Source organism: Giraffa tippelskirchi, chromosome 10 (genome assembly GCF_054371585.1).
Source record: "Giraffa tippelskirchi isolate mGirTip1 chromosome 10, T2T-mGirTip1v1.2.pri, whole genome shotgun sequence".
Classification (NCBI taxonomy): Eukaryota; Metazoa; Chordata; class Mammalia; order Artiodactyla; family Giraffidae; genus Giraffa; species Giraffa tippelskirchi.
In genome coordinates this window covers 77517050-77537858 of record NC_137284.1, presented here as the reverse complement: position 1 = coordinate 77537858, position 20809 = coordinate 77517050, and the positions used below count along the sequence as shown (strand labels likewise).

Here is a 20809-nt window from a genome sequence, read left to right as displayed (position 1 = left end):
GGTCATAACTTTCCTTCCAAGGAGTAAGTGTCTTTTAATTTCATGGCTGCAATCACCATCTGCAGTGATTTTGGAGCCCCCAAAATAAAGTCTGACACTGTTTCCACTGGTTCCCCATCTATTTCCCATGAAGTGATGGGACCAGATACCATGATATTAGTTTTCTGAATGTTGAGCTTTCAGCCAAATTTTTCACTCTCCTCTTTCACTTTCATCAAGAGGCTTTTTAGTTCCTCTTCACTTTCTGCCATAAGGGTGATGTCATCTGCATATCTGAGGTTATTGATATTTCTCCCGGCAATCTTGATTCCAGCTTGTGCTTCTTCCAGCCCAGCGTTTCTCATGATGTACTCTGCATATAAGTTAAATAAGCAGGGTGACAAGATACAGCCTTGACGTACTCCTTTTCCTATTTGGAACCAGTCTGTTGTTCCATGTCCAGTTCCAACTGTTGCTTCCTGACCTGCATACAGGTTTCTCAAGAGGCAGGTCAGGTGGTCTGGTATGCCCATCTCTTTCAGAATTTTCCACAGTTTATTGTGATCCACACAGTCAAAGGCTTTGGCATAGTCAATAAAGCAGAAATAGATGTTTTTCTGGAACTCTCTTGCTTTTTCGATGATCCAGCGGATGTTGGCAATTTGATCTCTGGTTCCTCTGCCTTTTCTAAAACCAGCTTGAACATCTGGAAGTTCACAGTTCACGTATTGTTGAAGCCTGGCTTGGAGAATTTTGAGCATTACTTTACTAGCATGTGAGATGAGTGCAATTGTGCGGTAGTATGAGCATTCTTTGGTATTGCCTTTCTTTGGGATTGGGATGAAAACTGACCTTTTCCAGTCCTGTTGCCACTGCTGAGTTTTCCAAATTTGCTGGCATATTGAGTGCAGCACTTTCACAGCATAATCTTTCAGGATTTGAAATAGCTCAACTGTAATTCCATCACCTCCAGTAGCTTTGTTCGTAATGATGCTTCCTAAGGCCCACTTGACTTCGCATCCTAGGATGTCTGGCTCTTGGTGAATGATCACACCATCGTGATTATCTGGGTTGTGAAGATCTTTTTTGTACAGTTCCTCTGTGTATTCTTGCTACCTCTTCTTAATATCTTCTGCTTCTGTTAGGTCCATACCATTTCTGTCCTTTCTTGAGCCCATCTTTGCATGAAATGTTCCCTTGGTATCTCTAATTTTCTTGAAGAGACCTCTAGTCTTTCCCATTCTGTTGTTTTCCTCTGTTTCTTTGCAGTGATTGCTGAGGAAGGCTTTCTTATCTCTCCTTGCTATTCTTTGGAACTCTGCATTCAGATGGATCCCCATCTTTCCTTTTCTCCTTTGTTTTTCGCTTCTCTTCTATGCACAGCTATTTGTAATGCCTCCTCAGACAGCCATTTTGCTTTTTTGCATTTCTTTTCCATGGAGATGGTCCTGATCCCTGTCTCCCGTACAGTGTCACGAACCTCCATCCATAGTTCATCAGGCACTATGTCTATCAAATAGGTTTTGGTATATTTTGCTTTCACTTCTTTGAAAATATTTTCTAATTTCCGTCATGTTTTCTTCTTTGACCCACTGGTTTTTTAAGAGTGTTTAATTTATACTTATTTGTGAAGTTTCCAATTTTTCTTGTTTTATCATTATTACAAAGATAGTTTATGTGATTTTAATCTTGTAAATTTATACTCACATGTTTTGTAGTGTCACATATGGTCTGTCTTGGGGAGTTTTCCATTTCCTCTTGAGGAGAATGTATATTCTGCTGTTATTGGGTGTTGTGTTGGGAGGAAAATGTATATTTTGCTATTGTTCTGTATATGTCTGTTAGTTCTAGTTGGTTTATAATGTTCAATTCCTGTTTTTCCTTACTGATCTTCTCTCTGGTGTTTCCATCCATTATTGAAAGTAAGGTATTGAGGTCTCCAACTATTATTGTAGAACAACTTGTTTTCATTTCTGTCTGTTTTCTTTGTAGGTATTGAAGCTCTGATACATATTTATAATTATTGTATCTTCTTGATGGCTTGATCCTTTATCAATGGGTAATGTCTCATACTTAAATCTACTTTATCTAATATTAGTATCAATCTTACTTTGGGTTACTGCTTCTGTTGAAGATCTTTTTCTGTTTTTCACTTTCAACCTGTTTATATTTTTAGATCTGAAATAGGTCTCTTGTAGATTGCATATGGTTGGATCCTATCATTTAATTCACTCTGCTAATCTGTCTTTTGATTGTAGAGTTTAATCATTTGTATTTAAAGTGATTACTGATGGGGAAGGACTTTTACCATTTTGTTTTTGTTTTCTTATGTCTTCTAGCTTTTTTGACCCTCATTTCTTGGAATTACTGCCTGTGTTTGTATTTTGTTGATTTCACTGTAGTGGCATATTCCTTCTCATTTCCTCTTGGGTGTTTTCTATAGATTATTTTCTCTGTGGCTACCATGGGGATTACATATAATATCCTAAAATTAAGACAGTCTAATTTGAATGATATCAATTTAACATCAGTGGCATACAAAAGCTCTGTTCCCATATAGTTCTGTTCCCTCTCCTTGTTGTTGATGTCACAAATGACATCTTCATGCATTGTGTACCCACAGACATAGATTTGGTTTTTTAATCCTATAAGAAATAAAAAGTGCAGTTTCAAAACCAAATTTACCAAATACTGAGTTTTGTATTTATGTGTTTACCTTTAACTGAAGACTTTATATTTTATATGGTTTTCAGTTACTGTGTCCTTTCATTTCAGCTTGAAGGACTCTTTAGGATTTCTTGTGGGCAGATCTACTAGTAATGAACTGCCTCAGCTTTTGTTTATTTGGTAATGTCTTAATTTCTCCCGCATTTTTGAAGGACAGTTTTTCCAGATACAGAATTCTTGGTTGACAGTTTTTTACTTTCAGCACTTAATGTATTAATTTATTGCCTTCTGCCCTCCAAAATTTTTGCTGAGCAATCAGCTAGTAGTAGTACAGAGTGTCCGTGTTGTTATGAGTTGCTTTTCTCTTGCTGCTTTCATCATTCTCTTTTATCATTTCACAGTTTGATTAAAGTGTGCCTCAGTGTGGATCTCTTGGGTTTATCCTACGGGATTTCTATAATTCATGCCTTTCATTAAATTTGGGAATTTTGGGGCCATTATTTTGTCGAGTCTCTTGATTCTTTTGCCTTCTCAATCTGAATTTGAATTTCTCTAGGAAAATGTTCAATTTAGTTATTGTATTTTCTCCAGAATTCGTTTATTTTCCTTTTTATAATTTCTCTTTACTCATACTATCCTGTTGCTTATATATCATTTTCTTGATATATCCTAGTTCTTTGTGTTTTCCTTTTGCTCTTTGAGCATATTTAAGGCAGTTATCTTTGTCTAGTGAGTCCCAGTCTGCTTTGTCAGGGACATCCATTTCTACCTATTATTTTATTCCTTTGAATTTTGTTTCTTAGTGTGCGTTTCCTCTTTGCCAAAAGTTAGGTGTTTGAGAAACTGCCACCTTTTCCAATTTTTGAATACTGGCTGTAATGCCAGGGAAACCATTCACTGGTTGGTTGGGTATGCTCTGAGCTCGAAAACTTAGTTAAGCTTTTCTCATATTTTTTTTGAGAATGTGTCTTTTGGACTTGTGTGTGACTTTGTCAGTTCTTCCATGTACACAACTTCTTTTGACTGCCTTAATTTCCCTAGAGGTTTTACCCAAGCTTCTCCTTGGGGCTTTAGATGGTCTGTTGTTTTTCTCCATGCATTCCATGCATTCCATGCATAAACTCTCATTCCCAGGCATCTGCAGGTCTGTAGGCCCCTACAGCTTCCATGAGCAATGGCTGGAGCTTTTCCTTACCCAAGAGTGAATTAGGTGAGACAGGGACCCTCAGGCAGCCCCCCTGACTGATTAGAAAGTTGCAGTCAGTGTCTGCTTTACTGGTTTAAGTGAATTGGAAGGGTATTGGAAACTAGGCTGAAGCCCCATCTGGACCAAAAACTGCCTTGTGAAAGGAATGGAGCAAGGGTGAATAAAAATGCCACCTCAGTTCCTACCATTCGGAAGGTGAATGTTTCTGTTTTCTTTCTCTTTCCCTTAAATTTTTGTTTTATATTGGACTATATTTGATTCACAATGTTGTGTTAGTTTAAGGTATATATCAAAATGATTTAATTATACATAGACATTTATCTGTTGTTTTTCAAGTTCTTTTCCCATTTAGGTTATTCTAGAATATTGAGTAGAGTTCCTTGTGCTATATAGTAGATCTTTGTTGATTGTCACTTTTAAATATAGTAGTGTGTATATGTCAGTCCCAGTGCCCAATCTATCCTCTCCCCCAGCCTTGCCCCCTGATAACCGCTAAGTTCATTCTCTAAGTCTGTTTCTGTTCTGTAAATAAGTTCATTTGTATCATTTCTTTTTAGATTCCACATATAAATGACATATGATTATTTGTCTTTGTGTGAATTAACTTCATTTACTGTGATAATTTCTAGGTCTATCCATGTTGCTGCAGATGGCATTATTTCATTTTTTATGGCTTAGTAATATTCCATCGTGTATATGTACCATGTTTTCTTTATCCATTTATCTTTCAGTGGAAATCTAGGTTGTTTCCATGTTTGGCTGTTGTGAGTAGTCACAGAGGGGTACATGTATCTTTTTGAATTATAGTTTTGTCGGGGTATATGCCCAGGAGTGGGATTGCTAGGTCATATGGTAATTCTGTGTTTAGTTTTTCTGAGGAACCTCTATACTGTTTTCTGTTGTGACTGTATCAGCTTACATTCCCACCAACAGTATAGGAGATTTTCCTTTTCTACAGACCCTCTCCAGCATTTGTTATTTGTAGACTTTTTTAATGATGGCCGTTCTGACCGGTCTGAGGTGATGTCTCATTGTATTTTTGATTTACATTTCCCTAATAATTAGTCACGAACATCTTTTCATGTGCCTACTGACCATCTGTATGTCTTCTTTGGGGAAATGTCTATTAGGATCTTCTGCCCATTTTCAGTTGGGTTGTTTGTTTTTTGTTGTTGTTGAGTTGTAAGATACGCTGTTTGTATATTTTGTTTACACCCTTGTCGGTTGCATCATTTGCAAATACTTTCTCCCATTCCATAGGTTGTCTTCTCCTTTTCTTTTTTTAATCATTTCCTTTGCTGTGCAAAAGCTTATAGGTTTGATTAGACCCCATTTATTTCTGTTTTTATTTTGATTATTCTAATGGATCCAAAAAGAGACTGCTGCAGTTTATGTCAAAGAATATTCTATGTTTTCCTCTAAGATATTTTAGTATCCAGTCTTACATCTAGGTCTTTAATCCATTTTGAGTTTATTTTTGTGTATGATATTGAAGAATATTCTGATTTGGTTTTTTTACATGTAGCTGTTCAGATTTTCCAGCACCACTTATTGAAGAGACTATCTTTTCTCCATTGTATATTCTTGCCTACTTTGTTGAAGATTCATTGACCGTTGGTATATGGTTTTTTCCCTGGGCTTTCTATCTTGTTACATTGGTTTGTATTTCTCTTTCTGTACCAGTATCATACTGTTTTGATTACTGTAGCTTTGTAGTATAGCCTGAAGTCAGGGACCGTGATTCCCTTAGTTCTGTTTTTCTTAAGATTGCTTTGGCTATTTGGTGTCTTTTCTGTCTCCATAGAAATTTAATTTCTTTTTTTGTTCTGGTTCTGTGAAAAATGCCATTGGTAAGTTGCTAGGTATTGCATTGAGTCTGTAGATTGCCTTAGGTTGTATAGTCATTTGGACAGTGTTGATTCTTCCAGTCCAAGGACATGGTATATCTTTCTATCTGTGTCATCTTTGATTTATTTCATCAGCATCGAATAGCTTTCAAGGTACAGGTTTTTTGCTTCCTTAAGTAAGTTTATTCCCAGGTATTTTATTCTTTTTATGTGATGGCACATGGGGTTCTTTATTCAATTTCTGATCTTTTGTTGTTATTATATAGAAATGTAATAGATTCTATGTATTAATTTTGTATCCTGCAGTTTTACCTAATTCATTGATGAGCTCTAGTGTTTTCTGACCTGTCTCTTGAGAAACCTGTATGCAGGTCAGGAAGCAACAATTAGAACTGGACATGGAACAACAGACTGGTTCCAAATAGGAAAAGGAGTACGTCAAGGCTGTATATTGTCACCCTGCTTATTTAACTTATATGCAGAGTACATCATGAGAAATGCTGGGCTGGACGAAGCACAAGCTGGAATCAAGATTGCCTCAGATAACCTCAGATATGCAGATGGCACCACCCTGATGGCAGAAAGTGAAGAAGAACTAAAGAGCCTCTTGATGAAAGTGAGAGAGGAGAGTGAAAAAGTTGGCTTAAAGCTCAACGTTCAGAAAACTAAAATCATGGCATCTGGTCCCATCACTTCATGGGGAATAGATGGGGAAACAGTGGAAACAGTGTCAGACTTTATTTTTTTGGGCTCCAGAATCACTGCAGATGGTGATTGCAGCCATGAAATTGAAAGACGCTTACTCCTTGGAAGGAAGGTTATGACCAACCTAGATAGCATATTGAAAAGCAGAGACATTACTTTGCCAACCAGGGTCCGTCTAGTCAAGGCTATGGTTTTTCCAGTGGTCATGTATGGATGTGAGAGTTGGACGGTGAAGAAAGCTGAGTGCCGAAGAATTGATGCTTTTGAACTGTGGTGTTGGAGAAGACTCTTGAGAGTCCCTTGGACTGCAAGGAGATCCACCCAGTCCATCCTAAAGGATATCAGTCCTGGGTGTTCATTGGAAGGACTGATGTTGAAGCTGAAACTCCAATACTTTGGCCACCTGCTGCAATTCATGGGATCACAAAGAGTCGGACATGACTGAACTGAACTGAATTTCTGATAGGTAGATAGTTATATCTCCCTGTAGTTTTCATTTGCATTTTTGTAATGACTGTGGATGTCCAACTGTGGATGTCTTTTCTTGTGCTTATGTGCCATCCATTTATCTTTGGTGAAATGTCTGCTCACCTCTTTTGTGTGTTTTTAAATTGGGTTATTTGTTTATATTGTTCTTGAGAGTTCTATATATATATATTGTGAGTATAGGTCCTTTATCAGATGAATGATTTGCAGGTATTTTCTCCTGTTGGCTTTTCATTCCCTTAAGAGTGTTTATTGAAGAGTAGACGTTCTTAATTTTAATTGTCTAGTTCATACATTTAGAAAATCTGTGTTGTGCTTGGTGCATTATCTAAGAACTCAAGGTCACAAAGATTTTCTCCTTTGTGAAACAATAGAAGTATTACTGTTTTAGTTGTTATATTTGGGTCTTATCCACTTTGAGTCATGTAAATAGTGCATGGCATGTACATTTCTTATGAACAAACTGATTTAATCATAAGAGATTTAAGGAAATGGCATTGTTTATGGAGAAAATGATATGAAACAGCACCCTTTGTGGAGAGTTGAAGGAAAGCTTTCCTCTATGTAAAGGATCTCCTTACACAGATGCAAGATAGTAGGCCCTGCAAATTCTGCTGTCCTTGCTATCAAAATTACTTTCCTAACAGTTTTTCAGAATAAGGAGACTGTAGTAGCACACACAAATTTCTTTTGTACTGCTCCTTAGGGCTTAAAATGAATCTTGTTTGCAGGTGAAGTATACACTCTTGTTCCTAGAAAAAGAAACAGTTCCTGAAGCTTCATAAAAATCAGCTCTCCAATAAATTGGCTTTAAAGAGAATCTCAGTTTCTTTTCCTTCAAAAACTAATAGATGATAAATATGTTCCTCCTGACTGAGTGGTATTTGTTTTGTTTAATCCAGAAGGAATAAATTTAAATATCCTTGAGATGCAGAAAAGTCTTGATTTAGGAAATTTTACCTGATTTTAAAGTTTCTTTATTTCTATGAATTTGTTGATGCTGCTTATCAGTTGCTCATATTTATTAAGGACCTCTGAGTATGCACGACTCTATTCTTGCTGCTGGAGTGAGGCAGGGTGAGAAAGACAGATGCCAGTGAGATCCAGAGTGTGCCATGAGAATTACCATGAGAATTACATGAGAATTAGGAAGGAGGTTAAGATTCATACAAGAGTAGCTATTGTGAAATAGGAAAAGTCACATCCCTTAAGCCAGGAACAGAAAATGAACTGGACCTATTATACTCAAAGCATGTTCTGCAGACCAGAGCATGGGAGCTTGTTAGAAATGCAGAATACCAGGCCTCTGGTGTGCTTTTTGTTGTGTGTGTGTGTTTTTTTAATTTTACTGAGGTTTAACTGACCTATAACAGTGTTACTTTCAAGGCGTACAGGCAATGATTCAGTATTTGTAAGAGTTTATAATATTCCACTGTGTGTGTTTATGACATCTTGTTTATCCATTCATCTGTTGATGGACATTTGGATTGCCTCTGCCTTGTAGCTTTTGAGAATAATACTACTATGAACAAGGAAAGGGTTATTTTTCTCTACAATATTTTTACATTAATTTTTGGCTGCACTGGGTCTTCGCTGTTGTACACAGGCTTTCTCCAGGGACTACTGGGACTACTTAGTTGTGCATGGGCTTCTCATTGCAGTGGCTTCTCTTGTTGTGGAGTGTGTACGGGTTAGGGTGTACAGGCTTAGTCGCTCCTGGACGTGTGGGATCTTCCCGGACCAGAGGTGGAACCTGTGTTTCCTGCATTGGTAGGTGGACTCTTACCCACTGGACCACCAAAGAAGTCCCAGGAAGGGCTATTTTTAAAGTTTTTCTTTTAATTTTCTTAACACTTTGGTGTCCAATACTTCCACTACTAGGCACTAGTTAGAGATACTGTCAGTAACATTTGAATTTTTGACTTTTAAAATGTCCTTGGTGTTCCACAAAGCGCCGTGAGTTCTGACATGTGCCTTCCCTGAGTGAGTTTAGATCCAGCCTGTAAATCTTTGGTCCTTAGAATTAGAAGCTGACATTTTATAACTGAGAGATTTCTCACCAAGACTAAAGATTCCTCAATTCTCTGGGGAGGTTGAAGGTTGAGCATATTGGAGCCCCAAGGCTTGGTGGCTTTGCTCTGCTGGGGTGCGGGAGTGACCATCCTTCCTGGACTTGGGTTAGCACTGTACCATGTAGCCTTTCCCTGAGCTGCTGCAGTCATTCCCGCCTGCTTGGTTCCAAAGCCTGTTGAGTTTTCTTCCCAGAGATGAGCCCCAAGGTAGTTTGCAGGGCAAGTAAGTGAAGTCTGCAGTCGTTTCTGAAGAGGTGCAGTGAATGTGACTACTTTGTATGTAGGTGCTCAGAAATTCGGCGAGAAAGTCTTTAGTTTCTCTTGGATAGAAAGGTGACAGCTTGCATCTTTTGACCCCGTGCAACTTTCTTAGGAAACACACGTTCCTTGGGGAACTGCCTACAAGATCAGATGCTTGCAAGGATTTATTGATAACCTGCTTTAGGCTAGGCCCATGTCAGGTGCTGAGAACTCCATCCTAGTGTCTTTGTTCCAATCACAGAATTGAATCTAGGGGCCCCCAATTGACCTTTGATGGATACATTGTTATCCCAACAAGGAGAGAGTGAACAGATACATGCAGTGTATATGAAAGACCTTGGGAAAAGGTCTGTGTGCTCTGTCCAGGCTACATAATAGCCATTGAATGGATCACTGCTGAGTGGAACGGGGCAATGACAAATCCTGGGGCCTACAGTGTTGACCTGTGTAGCTGGTCTCAGATTAGAAGCATGTCCCTGAGAATCCGCATTCATCAGCTCCTTTGGGTCCCTCGCATGTGATCCTTGCCACCTTGGTTGCATCTGTTGGCTATTTTTTAAAAAATTTTGTTGCTTAATCACCCAGTCATGTCTGACTCTCTGCCACCCCATGGACTGTAGCCCTCCAGGGTCCTCTATCCATAGGAATTCTCCAAGCAAGAATACTGGAGTGGGTTACCATTCCCTTCTCCAGGGGATCTTTCCAACCCAGGGGTCGAACCTGGGTCTCCTGCATTAACGGGTAGATATTCTCTTACCATTTGAACCATAAATACGCAGTAAATAGCACCTTTTGTTGTTCTTTACAGTTGAGACTTCTGAGGCTCAGAAAAGTCACACAACCTATTCCAGGTCACATAGCTATGAATATGTCTTTTCACTTTCGAAGAGAATTTTGATTCCTTTCTGGTTAGCTAGACTGCATTTATCCTAATATTATGCAAGGTCAACTACTGTAAGTAGAATGCACTAGTTGGGAATATTTAAAATTTTCAGTTTTTTGCTTTTATATTTTTGGTTTGTTTTGATGTGTTTTTTGATTGGCATTGTAATCAGGTGGAACATAAGCTTTGGGAAAAGGTCTGTGTGCTCTGTCCAGGCTACATAATAGCCATTGAATGGATCACTGCTGAGTGGAACGGGGAAATGACAAATCCTGGGGCCTACAGTGTTGACCTGTGTAGCTGGTCTCAGATTAGAAGCATGTCCCTGAGAATCCTCATTCATCAGCTCCTTTGGGTCCCTCGCATGTGATCCTTGCCACCTTGGTTGCATCTGTTAGTTTGTTGCACTGAAGACACTTGGATATTTTACAGACTTTTGTTAAATCCTGGAGCTTATGACTGTCTGAAATGCTTCTTTTAATGCCTTTTGAAGTTGGGCAGCAAGAAACAAAGAGCCCTGTATGCCCCAAGAGTGTGTAGTGCTCTTTGCTTTTTAGAAAGTGCGTTCTTTGCTTCTGTCCTTGATGAGTAATCACAGCCTTGCTCTGGGCACCCCTGGAGCAGACGCAGGAGGAGGAGCAGGGCAGACACAGCTCACCGCAGTGGTTGCTGTGATGGTGGCCCCAGGGCTAATGCAATTGACCGTGGATGCAGTTTATTATCAGCAGCATCTCCACTCCTTATACGTGCCTCCAGTAAGCCATTCCATTGGGTGCTCCTTCTTCTTTAACTCTTTATGTCAAAGCAGGCTTCTGGGCCAGCGGGGTTTTTTGATTCATAGAATAATAAGTCAAAAAGTGCCACTTAAGGGACTGAACTCGATGGCTGTTATGTAAAGTCTAACATACTTCCGTAAGTGTCATCTATGTTTCCCTGGTAAGAGTATTTTCTTGGTTGTATTGGTTCTGATGACTAAACAACAATAAAAGGTGTCTTTGAAAAGACAAGGGAGCCAAATGCTGTTAAATTCACCTTCTTAAAGGAGGAAGAGTTTTAATTTTTCTCCCAAGAACCGTCTCAGATTTAGGCTCTTTTTTTAGGAGCATCTTAGCATAAATGTTAATAGTATTTTTCCTATTAGTGGAACTCTAATTCTGTAAGTGTCTGCCTGTTTGTTTCTTGAAGTGATTTCATTAGATGGTTTGTAATTAACTGTCTGACATCATTAATCTTGTATTCGGAGTATGGGTTTGTGTTCTCTGGAAGCCAAGTGTTAAACTTCATTTGGTTGAACCATTGGCCATCTAATCATTGTTACACAGGAAGCATTAAAATCATGATAAAAATGAGCAGTTAGGGATTAGTGATCTCTCAGATGAACCTGACTGTTAAATTAAATCAATGCACAGAAAAAAAGGATCCAAAGAATTCAGGTAACTTTTGAATATACATCTCTGTGTATGCTAGTGTAGCTGTTATTGAAAGGGAGGTGTGGGAAAACCCTGAAACCCTTTCGGTTTCCATGAGGACAAAGTTATTGTCATATAATAATATTAAGACACTCTGCCTTTTTTTTTGCCGTGTCAGTATTTGCACTGATGGTGCAAAAGCAAAGCCAGAGAAAACTGCTTGTCCTTAGCATGAATGAAGGCAGTGGCTTCCAACTGTCCTAGTTAATGGCCCTCTCTTTCTTCATCTCCACGCCACCAGTATTAAAAGGAACTATGTTTCATGTAAGCATGTCTTCTTGTAGCAGTAAAAATTATTTTATTAAAACCTCAACCCTGAAGGCATCTCTCTTATGTAATGCATAATGACATGTGAGGTACACATAAAGTATCTTTCACGCCCAAGTACAACCGTGGTCTGGTTATCTCAGGGAAGAGACCTGGGACCTAGCAGGACTGTCCTGAGGATAGCAAGAGTTCCAGAGAAGTCTTGAGCTTGATTGATTGTTGTTGTCAGTGGTATTGGTAGCTGTGTTGGTGGGATGTCTGAAACTATTTTGTGTGTATTGTGGATAGAGCAAGTGGGTAGGTCTATGAGAAATACCAGGAACTGGGATTTTCATTGTGGGAAGGGAGATACTACTGGGCTGAGGGAAATGAGCAAGAATCCTGTCATGCTGGGTATTAATTCAAGATGTCACAATGAACTTCAGTGACTCAGTCGTGTCTGACTCTTTGCGACCCCATGAATCACAGCACGCCAGGCCTCCCTGTCCATCACCAACTCCCAGAGTCTACCCAAACCCATGTCCATTGAGTCGGTGATGCCATCCAGCCATCTCATCCTCTGTCATCCCCTTCTCCTCCCGCCCCCAATCCTTCCCAGCATTAGGGTCTTTTCCAATGAGTCAACTCTTCGCATGAGGTGGCCAAAGTATTGGAGTTTCAGCTTCAACATCAGTCCTTCCAATGAACACCCAGGACTGATCTCCTTTAGGATGGACTGGTTGGATCTCCTTGCAGTCCAAGGGACTCTCGAGTCTTCTCCAACACCACAGTTCAAAAGCATCAATTCTTCGGCACTCAGCTTTCTTTGCAGTCCAACTCTCACATCCATACATGACCACTGGAAAAACCATACCCTTGACTAGACGGACCTTTGTTGGCAGAGTAATGTCTCTGCTTTTCAATATGCTATCTAGGTTGGTCATAACCTTCCTTCCAAGGTATTTATGACACCTTTGCTCTGTCCTGCCTTCCCTGATGGCTCAGTTGGTAAATAATCTGCCTGCAACACAGGAGACTTGACTTCGATCCCTGGGTTGGGAAGATTCCCCTGGAGAAGGAAATGGCAACCCACTCGAGTATTCTTGCCTGGGGAATCCCACGGATAGAGGAGCCTGGTGGACTTATAGCCCGTGGGGTCAAAAAGAGTCAAGACACTGCTGAGCGACTCACCACCACCTTGCTCTGTCCAGTCAAAGCAATGATACTCTACTGGCAAAGAGCACACCTAGGTCTCAGAGCTTAACTTCTAAATGCCCAGGCTCCTTGGAGAAATGGCTGATTCAAGGTCTGAGGCAAGTACAAGGCTAGCTTGGCATGCTTGTTGTGTCAGAAAGCAAGGAGGTGCTCAGAGACGATTAGGGTTGTGTCAGAATGACACAGAGTTTGGCTTGAAGGAGCTGCTGATGGCTGAACTTGGGAAAATTTGAGCATGAGAAAGAACGATGAAACAGTAATGAGTAATAATAACACATTGACTTTAAAAGAGTCCATGAAATTACCTGGGAGGGGGAGAGAGAGGGACAGACCGGAAGAGAGAGAATATTACATTGCAGGAGAATGCCACCTAATAAATGAAAGAGGAATAGCGTTCATATTTGAAAATCACTTTGTAACCCCTGAAGTGGTAATTGATTCAGGTGAAAGTTAACAACTGATACTGAGACTGCTCTCAGGGAGAATGGATAGTCACAGAATATCAAATGTCACCCTAGTTATTACTTATTAAGTACCAAGGGTTCTAAAGACGCTTTTGCTAAGAAGAAATCTGGCAGACCCCACTTTAACTTGATGATCAAACACCGTCAGCAGTAGAGACAAAACCAGGTATCATGGGCTCCCTGCAGAACACAGCCCTGCCCACAAAGTAGTGTGGCCCCAAAGAAGTGATCTTGAGTCTGACTGAGCCTCTAGATCGAGCCACCAAATTATAGGAAATCCAAAGGGACCGAAGAGTCTGTTAAATACCATCCTGGGGCTGCAAAAACTAGAAAACCAAAAAAACCTCTAGACTCAAGCAAACTCTACAGTCAGATGAACTAGTTTCTTCAAAGATCGGTTGTGAGGAAGAAAAACACGAAGGAGACAAGAGAAAGGACTTGAGACGTATTGACCAATGTATGGACTTTATTTGGATCCTTATACAGATACATTTGGGAGTTGAAAAAAATAAGTTGGTAATAATTCTGGACACAGACTGTATATTTGCTGGTAACACAGGGTGAAATCACAATATGCCTACTGCTGCTGCTAAGTCGCTTCAGTCGTGTCCGACTCTGTGCGACCCCATGGACGGCAGCTCACCAGGCTCCGCCGTCCCTAGGATTCTCCAGGCAAGAATACTGGAGTGGGTTGCCATTTCCTTCCCCAGTGCATGAAAGGGAAAAGTGAAAGTGAAGTTGCTCAGTTGTGTCCGACTCGTAGCGACCCCATGGACTGTAGCCTACCAGGCTCCTCCATCCATGGGATTTTCCCGGCAAGAGTACTGGAGTGGGGTGCCATTGCCTTTTCCGAATATGCCTACAGTTGTTTTAATATGCCTACAGTTGTTTTAAAATAATTTCGAAGGAGGGAGTTGGGTCTGGATACAGATGGAACAAGACTAGCTGTAGATGAATCATTGCTAGGGTGTTCATGTGTGTTCATGACACTATTCCATATACTTAGGAATATATTTGACAGTTTTATAATTAAAGATACTGCTAATTAATAGGGAATAGCTTGACGTTTTGCACCTCTTAATACAAGGCATTGAGAAACACATGTCTTCTGTGTAGAATTGTTGCCAGTAATATTTAACTTGAATCTATCAGACAACAAATGAGCTCAGAATGTGTGATATTTTACAAGGCAATTTTCTTGGGTTGTCTAAAAAACGTCAGTGTTACGAAAAACAACAAAAAATAGTGTCATAAGAGTACCATCAAATGCAGTGAGTGATGCTTGCTTGAGTGGATCCCTTTTGCCCTTAAAAAGTTATGAAAGACATAACTGAAAATAATAAATGATATTATTGAATAAGTATTATTTTGGATATGATTATGGTTATGTGGTTCTGTAGGAGAATGTCCTTATTCTTGGGAGATGTGTACTGAAGTATTTTAGGGTGAATTGTATGGCGTCTGCAAATTACTTGAAACATGTATGGATTAGGTTGCCTCATATTAAATCACTGTTTTCCTAGGTTGGAAACATTCAAATATCAGCAGATGCCTAAGGTTCAAGCTAATATTTGTTGAGAGAAAAAAAAAGCAAGTGGGGGTTCCAAGTGAAGCATATACAAATGTTTGTATGTACTATTCTTTGACCTTTCTGTGGGTTTGAACTTTTTCATCATAGTTGGGAACAAACAGGTAGTCAACATATAAAAATGAACTCTCAGCAAATACATGTTTGTTAGATTAGGTGTGCTGACAACATTCTCTCTGGGAATAATTGCCTGTAATAGTGTTTGATAGAATTAATTCTAAACTACTTAAATTGATTCAGAATATCAAAAAGAAATCTTTATTTCATTGTATGAACTTTCATGTGACAAAGAAAAGAAAAAATAAAGAACTATAGGTAGAAACTAAGAAAAGAGGAGCTTAGTGATAAGGAATATTATTTTTTTTACATGGATGACATTTAAAGACAAATCCACTGTAGGGGAGAATGTTCTTATTTTTTGTCTAGAGATCAAAAATGCCTTTTATATAAATACGTATGGCCTTGACATTCCTTGTAAGGTAGGATATATCTCTAGAATTTTAAGAGAAAAACTCCTTTTCTACCCCTTCCCTGGTTGCCATGGGGTGTCAGTTGAGGCACATTTTGCTCACGGTTATTGGGGTCTTATGAGCAGCCATGGCAGATTGATGGAAGTCATGGGATGGTAATTCCTGCTCCTGTAGAAGATTTCCCTAAGTGATTATAACAGTCCCTGATTTTGTTCTCCTTTTTTTCCAATTCAAAACAGATCCCTAAGGAAGTGGCTGACATCTTTAACGCCCCCAGTGATGATGAAGAGTTCGTTGGTTTCCGAGATGATGTTCCCATGGAAACCCTCTCATCCGAGGAGAGCTGTGATAGTTTTGACTCACTGGAGTCGGAGAAGCAGGTATGGGTGCCTCCTTCCAAGGCATGTATTTGTCTGGAAGTCTGGATCTTGGTTTGGATTTTTTTTTATATGAACATGGTCTGAAATTGGTGGTATCAGTTAATTGTTGAGCATCTTATTTTATCATTAGTGCCTTCATGTTTCAAGAATCTGGTGAGGGTACCTCGCTCAGTTTTGCTGTTTCAGTCCTTTCTACGTACAAGATTTTTTTTCCCCAGTGAAGGACCTCACATGATCAGATCTGCTTTCTTTGCCCCCTTGCGGCTGCAGCCTGTGATGAGGCTGAATTGGGAGTGCTCCCACCCAGCTGGTGGGGGCAGGCGGGTCCCGTAGGAGTGTGTGGTGACCGTGCGCCTCTGTGCCCCTGCGATGTGGCTCCATTTGCACCTCACTCATGAAATTGGTGGCAAAAGCATGATTCTTTCATTAATTCCTTTGATCTGTGGTTGACACAGGTTACAGTTCTCAGAGAGGTAGATTCCTGAAGGTTTATGTTGTGATTTACTAAGAGTGTGGCCAGAGTATGCCGCCTTCTGTGGCATTTTCTTCTGAGTTCATAATGGCACTCAGAATTCCTCCTTCTCCCTCGACCATGGCCTCTCCTCACAGGCAATGAGTTAAATCCACCCAGCTTCTACTGGGCAATAGTGGAGGGAGGCAGTTAATTATGTAAGTGAAGCGCCCGTGTCGTGACCGTTTGTGGGGTCCTCACCTTACTTGATGCCTCTGCAGCGTGTGACCTCTCTCAGCCGCCTGCTTCCACTGCCCTTGGTCTCTCTCCCTTACACCTTCTGTTCTTGGTTGGCCTCCCTTGCACTTCCTGTCCCCACATGTGGATCTTCTCCACAGGTTCGTCTTCAGACCTTCCACTTTGGCCTGGTCTTAGCCGTTGCCTCCTGTTGCGTGGTGTGGCTTTTCTCTCCAGCCCCAGATGTACTTCTGATAGCTGCTTGGATCCATCTTCATTGTTCAAGGGAAATAGGAAACTTACCATTTCCCCCTGCCCTGGTTGTCTGTCTTTGGTGCTTTTATCTTTTGTTTTTATCTTTCATCTCTATCTTTGGAGCTCTTGACCCCTCCCGCTGCTCACCCATCTCCTCGACTCCCTCGCAGGAGTTGAATCTTCTTTCATGTTCCTCACCTCCATCCCTTCCCTGCTCTCCTCTCTTCAGCCGTCGTGGTCCTCATGGCCCTTCAGCTGAGCTCTGTTCTGTCACCATGCTCCCTTATTCAGAAACTGCCAGTCCCCCCGATTGAGTGTGCTCAGGCAGTGAGGGTGGCCTGTTGGGTCCACCCCCGCCCCCCGAGCAGCAGGGGACACATGGACGGCGAGCGTGAGGGTGGCGGGCAGTGGGCATCAAGGAACAGAGCGGCTGCTCCTGCTTCAGTCACGCCCGCCCCAGGCCCGCCCTCCCCTTCTCCCAAGCTCACCCTCTCCTCATGCCTTCTGTGGCCCAGGACGACACACTTTTCACTGAATTCATGTGCCTCCCTGGGAACGTGCAGGTACTGTCCCAGTTTCACAGGTGATGGAGCTGAAGCGTGGGGAGGTGAGAGATGGACAAGTCCCCACATCTGGGAAGTGACTGGGCTGGGATGTCGTCTGTCTCAGAGCCCCACTTCTCAGCTCCGAGGCTTCCCCATCTCTCACCCGTAGGCTCAGCTGCAGTAGACGCCCCTCCGCACGCACTGTCCTACCCCCTATGCACTCCCCAGGCTCCTCATCCTGCCTCTGCGCTCCCAGCGCTTTTCTAGCCTCGACCCCATTTCAGATCCAGGTCAGGCGCTGCTGCCTCTGTGAAGTCTCAGTGGATTTTCTTACTTTCTCTGCACCATTTTGCTGTGTCTCCCTTACAATGCTGATCCTCGCCATGGTGACCTGGGGACTTGTCCAGCTCCCTTACCAAGTGGTAAGCTTCTTGATGGAAGGGGCTCACACTTGAACTGTCTTTCCAGCTTCCCTAGATCAGATCCTTTTCCTCTGGTTTCCTGCATGCAGCGCCCACGGATGAAGGATCCTGGTCTCCATGCTCCATGTCTGACCGGCTCAGCTACCATCACTTTCCGGTCTGTTTCTTCATGTTCCGTGAGCTTCAGAAGAGGAAAACATCACCGTTCTGTCAGCTCCTCTTCGATCTTGTCATTTGCGTACATTTTGATCATGGTAGATACAGGTCACCCAGGCCCATAACATATTGCCTGGTACTGATTTTAAAAGATAAGAGCCAGTTTTCAGAGAGCAGAGAGCCATGTAAATGTAACCAGCAATGCAGGAGGCTGTGTGGAGTGGATGTTTGCTTCGTACAGACCCTTGCTGAAGACAGGTTTCACACCCTGTGAAAGCAGGAGCCTTGGTTTAGGACTGCGGCTGAGCTGGTTTTTTTCATCACAACTGGCCATCGAAGTCCTGACCTCGCCCTGGCTGACAGCTGCCTGTGAGACTAGCTCACAGCACAGAAGGAGCCAGGGGACTGAGTGGGAACTGCTGTCCCCTGGCGTGACCCACTTGGGCCCAGCAGGGAAGTTTGGCGGGCAATGAATGTGCACAGGGCCCCGTAGCCCACAGGAGCCTGTGCAGCAGCCCGGGGCTCCAGGGCCAGGTGTTTCCTGCCCTCAGAGGTGGTGGGTTTCCTTGGGAGCCCACCACAAGCACCGTTCTTCCTTCACGATAAACCCTGGCCTGTGCTTCCCTGCCCCCACCGCAGGGGCTCCCGATCCCATCCGTTCTAACCCCCAGAGAGAAGCCACGTGAATTTGCACGCAGTTCGTGCAGCGAGTTCCGACACTGGTCTCCCGGAAAAACAATTTGAATTTCACTTTAAAGAAACTTCTCTTTTGTGATGTTTTTTTTTTTTTTTTTTTAAGCAGCTGCACTGTAGCTATCAACAAAGGAACAAAATAATTTAGCTCAGCACACTTACTCCAATTACCCATAATAATTCATAGGAGACATTTTTAAGCTTAAAAAAATGCTGGATATAGGCATTTCTTTCTCTGTCCTCCTGGAAGTTTTTTCCACTCATCTATTATATCTATTTTTCTCCAGAGATTATCTGAGCTCGAATAAGTATGTAATTAAAGTCAGGGAGAAGGCGGGGGGGGGGAGAGAGATTCTCCAGCCGAGAGGGGTGTGATGAGGGGTCACTGCTATATTGGGTATGGGAGGGAGCAACGCTAGTGGCAGCTGGGGACACAGACTCCAGGCTTGGCTGCCAGCTTGGAGGAGGCTGGTTTGCGGGTCCCCGTTCTGTCCCGAAATCTTTTCCCCTCCTTTCTTTCAAGTTTGCCACTTATTTCTGTGAGTTCAAAAGTAGAAAAAGTTAAATGTCCTTTCTGAGCGAGCCGTGTACCATTTTTCCTGGGGCTCACTTGCTGCCTGTGGGTGGTGGCGTCTCTCCGCTCCCACGAGAGAGACGGGGCCTTCTGGAGGTGGGAGGATTGGAGCTCTTCTGTCGGTCCCCTGTGGTAGTGGGTAATGGAGCCACTGTGCCCCCTCAGCGGTGGGTGGGGAGGGGTGTGGAAGCCCGTTCCTGCAGGGAATCCTGCTCTGGGTGAAGGGGTGTCTCCCCTCGGAGGAGCCCGAAGGGGCCTGTTAGACAGGAAAGCCAGCGTGTGGGGAAGCTAGGTTTTCTCCTGTCATCTTCTCTAGTATGTTTCCCGTTCTGTGTGAAAGTGGACATTTCTGATGGCCTGTGCTGGAGGGAGAAACTGAATTCCATCCACCCTTACTGGTCAACCAGCTGACAGAGGCTGTGACCATTCTGATTTTTGGAAATTGTTCAATTTGTGGGTCTAAATTTCTGCAAACTCTAGAAAATACGTGTATGTGTGTGTGTGTGTGTCTGTGTGTTTATTGTGTTAAAATATACATAAGATTTACCGTTTAACCATTTTTAAGTGTAGGTGAGTCCCCAGTGTCCTGCCTGTAAGACACTGGAGCAGCACTGACTACCTTCACAGTGTCTCGCAGCCTCTGCCATGATCTATTTCCAGAATGTTTTCATCATCTCAGACAGAAAGTCTGTACCCATTAAACAATCACTCCCATTGCCCCCGGCCTCTGTTTTTCCTTTTTTCCATAACACGTATGTGTGTTTTTAATTTAGCAGGATGTGCGTTTCCATTCCAAATACTTCACAGAAGAGCTCAGAAGAATTTTTATAGAGGACACTGACTCAGAAATGGAAGATTTTGAAGGATTTACGCAGACTGATCTGAATGTTAATAGTAACCCAGAGGTAATGGGAATAATTATCCACGTGAGGGAGTGTGGGTTGTAGTATTTTTAGTCCTGTTTCTGAATTTTACTGTTACTTGTAAGAAGTCTCTTCACACATTGAAAAGGTTTTACTTTTTCTTACATGTTCCTCTTCTAAGCCAGTTAGCAAAATGTAACAATTGGCTATTCCAGGGTGAATTCCTGGTCCAGAGATCCATTGTGCTCTTAGAGAAAATCTAGTTCTCTTTCCCAGGTACTTTTGGAGTTTGGGGGTGTGTGTCCCAGGCATCCCTTATTGTCCTTATCGGAGAATTTAGTTCAGATGTTTTGCACCTCCTCTCTGAAAAGAGGAGGGTCTGTCTGAGAGGAACAAGTTCCTGAAAGTCATTTCTTGTTGTGCGGTAAGTAATGTTCTTGGGTTTGGAGTTACCTTGGCAGAAATTTAGCTGTGGTACAAACGTGAGCGTTCTCTCTGTGCATTCTTGATTTGGATCACGCTGTGGTTTTTACTGATACAGATGCCCTGGGCCTGCCTGATTGTGAAGGGAACCCCTCAGCACTTTGCCATCAAGAGTTGGCAAATCTTGGCTGATCTCTTCCTTTTATTCCCTATGTTCAGGCCAGTTTGCTGCCAACCAGAATTTGAATGTC

At 42.0% G+C, this 20809-nt stretch overlaps 1 protein-coding gene across 9 annotated transcripts in view; it reads left to right on the top strand.

The window, feature by feature from the left end:
- The window catches only part of CDCA7L (cell division cycle associated 7 like), a 42110-nt gene that overhangs the window by 12354 nt on the left and 8947 nt on the right, over window positions 1–20809 (top strand). For 3 of the 9 annotated variants that reach the window (XM_081536397.1, XM_081536395.1, XM_081536400.1), the window contains exons 2-3: window positions 15799–15939; window positions 20049–20177. In XM_081536397.1, coding sequence (XP_081392523.1) covers window positions 15799–15939; window positions 20049–20177 — 270 coding nt within the window. Of the gene's footprint in view, window positions 1–15798; window positions 15940–20045; window positions 20199–20809 lie in introns of all 9 variants that reach the window. The other 6 variants (XM_081536396.1, XM_081536394.1, XM_081536399.1 and 3 more) reach the window with 4 other exon arrangements.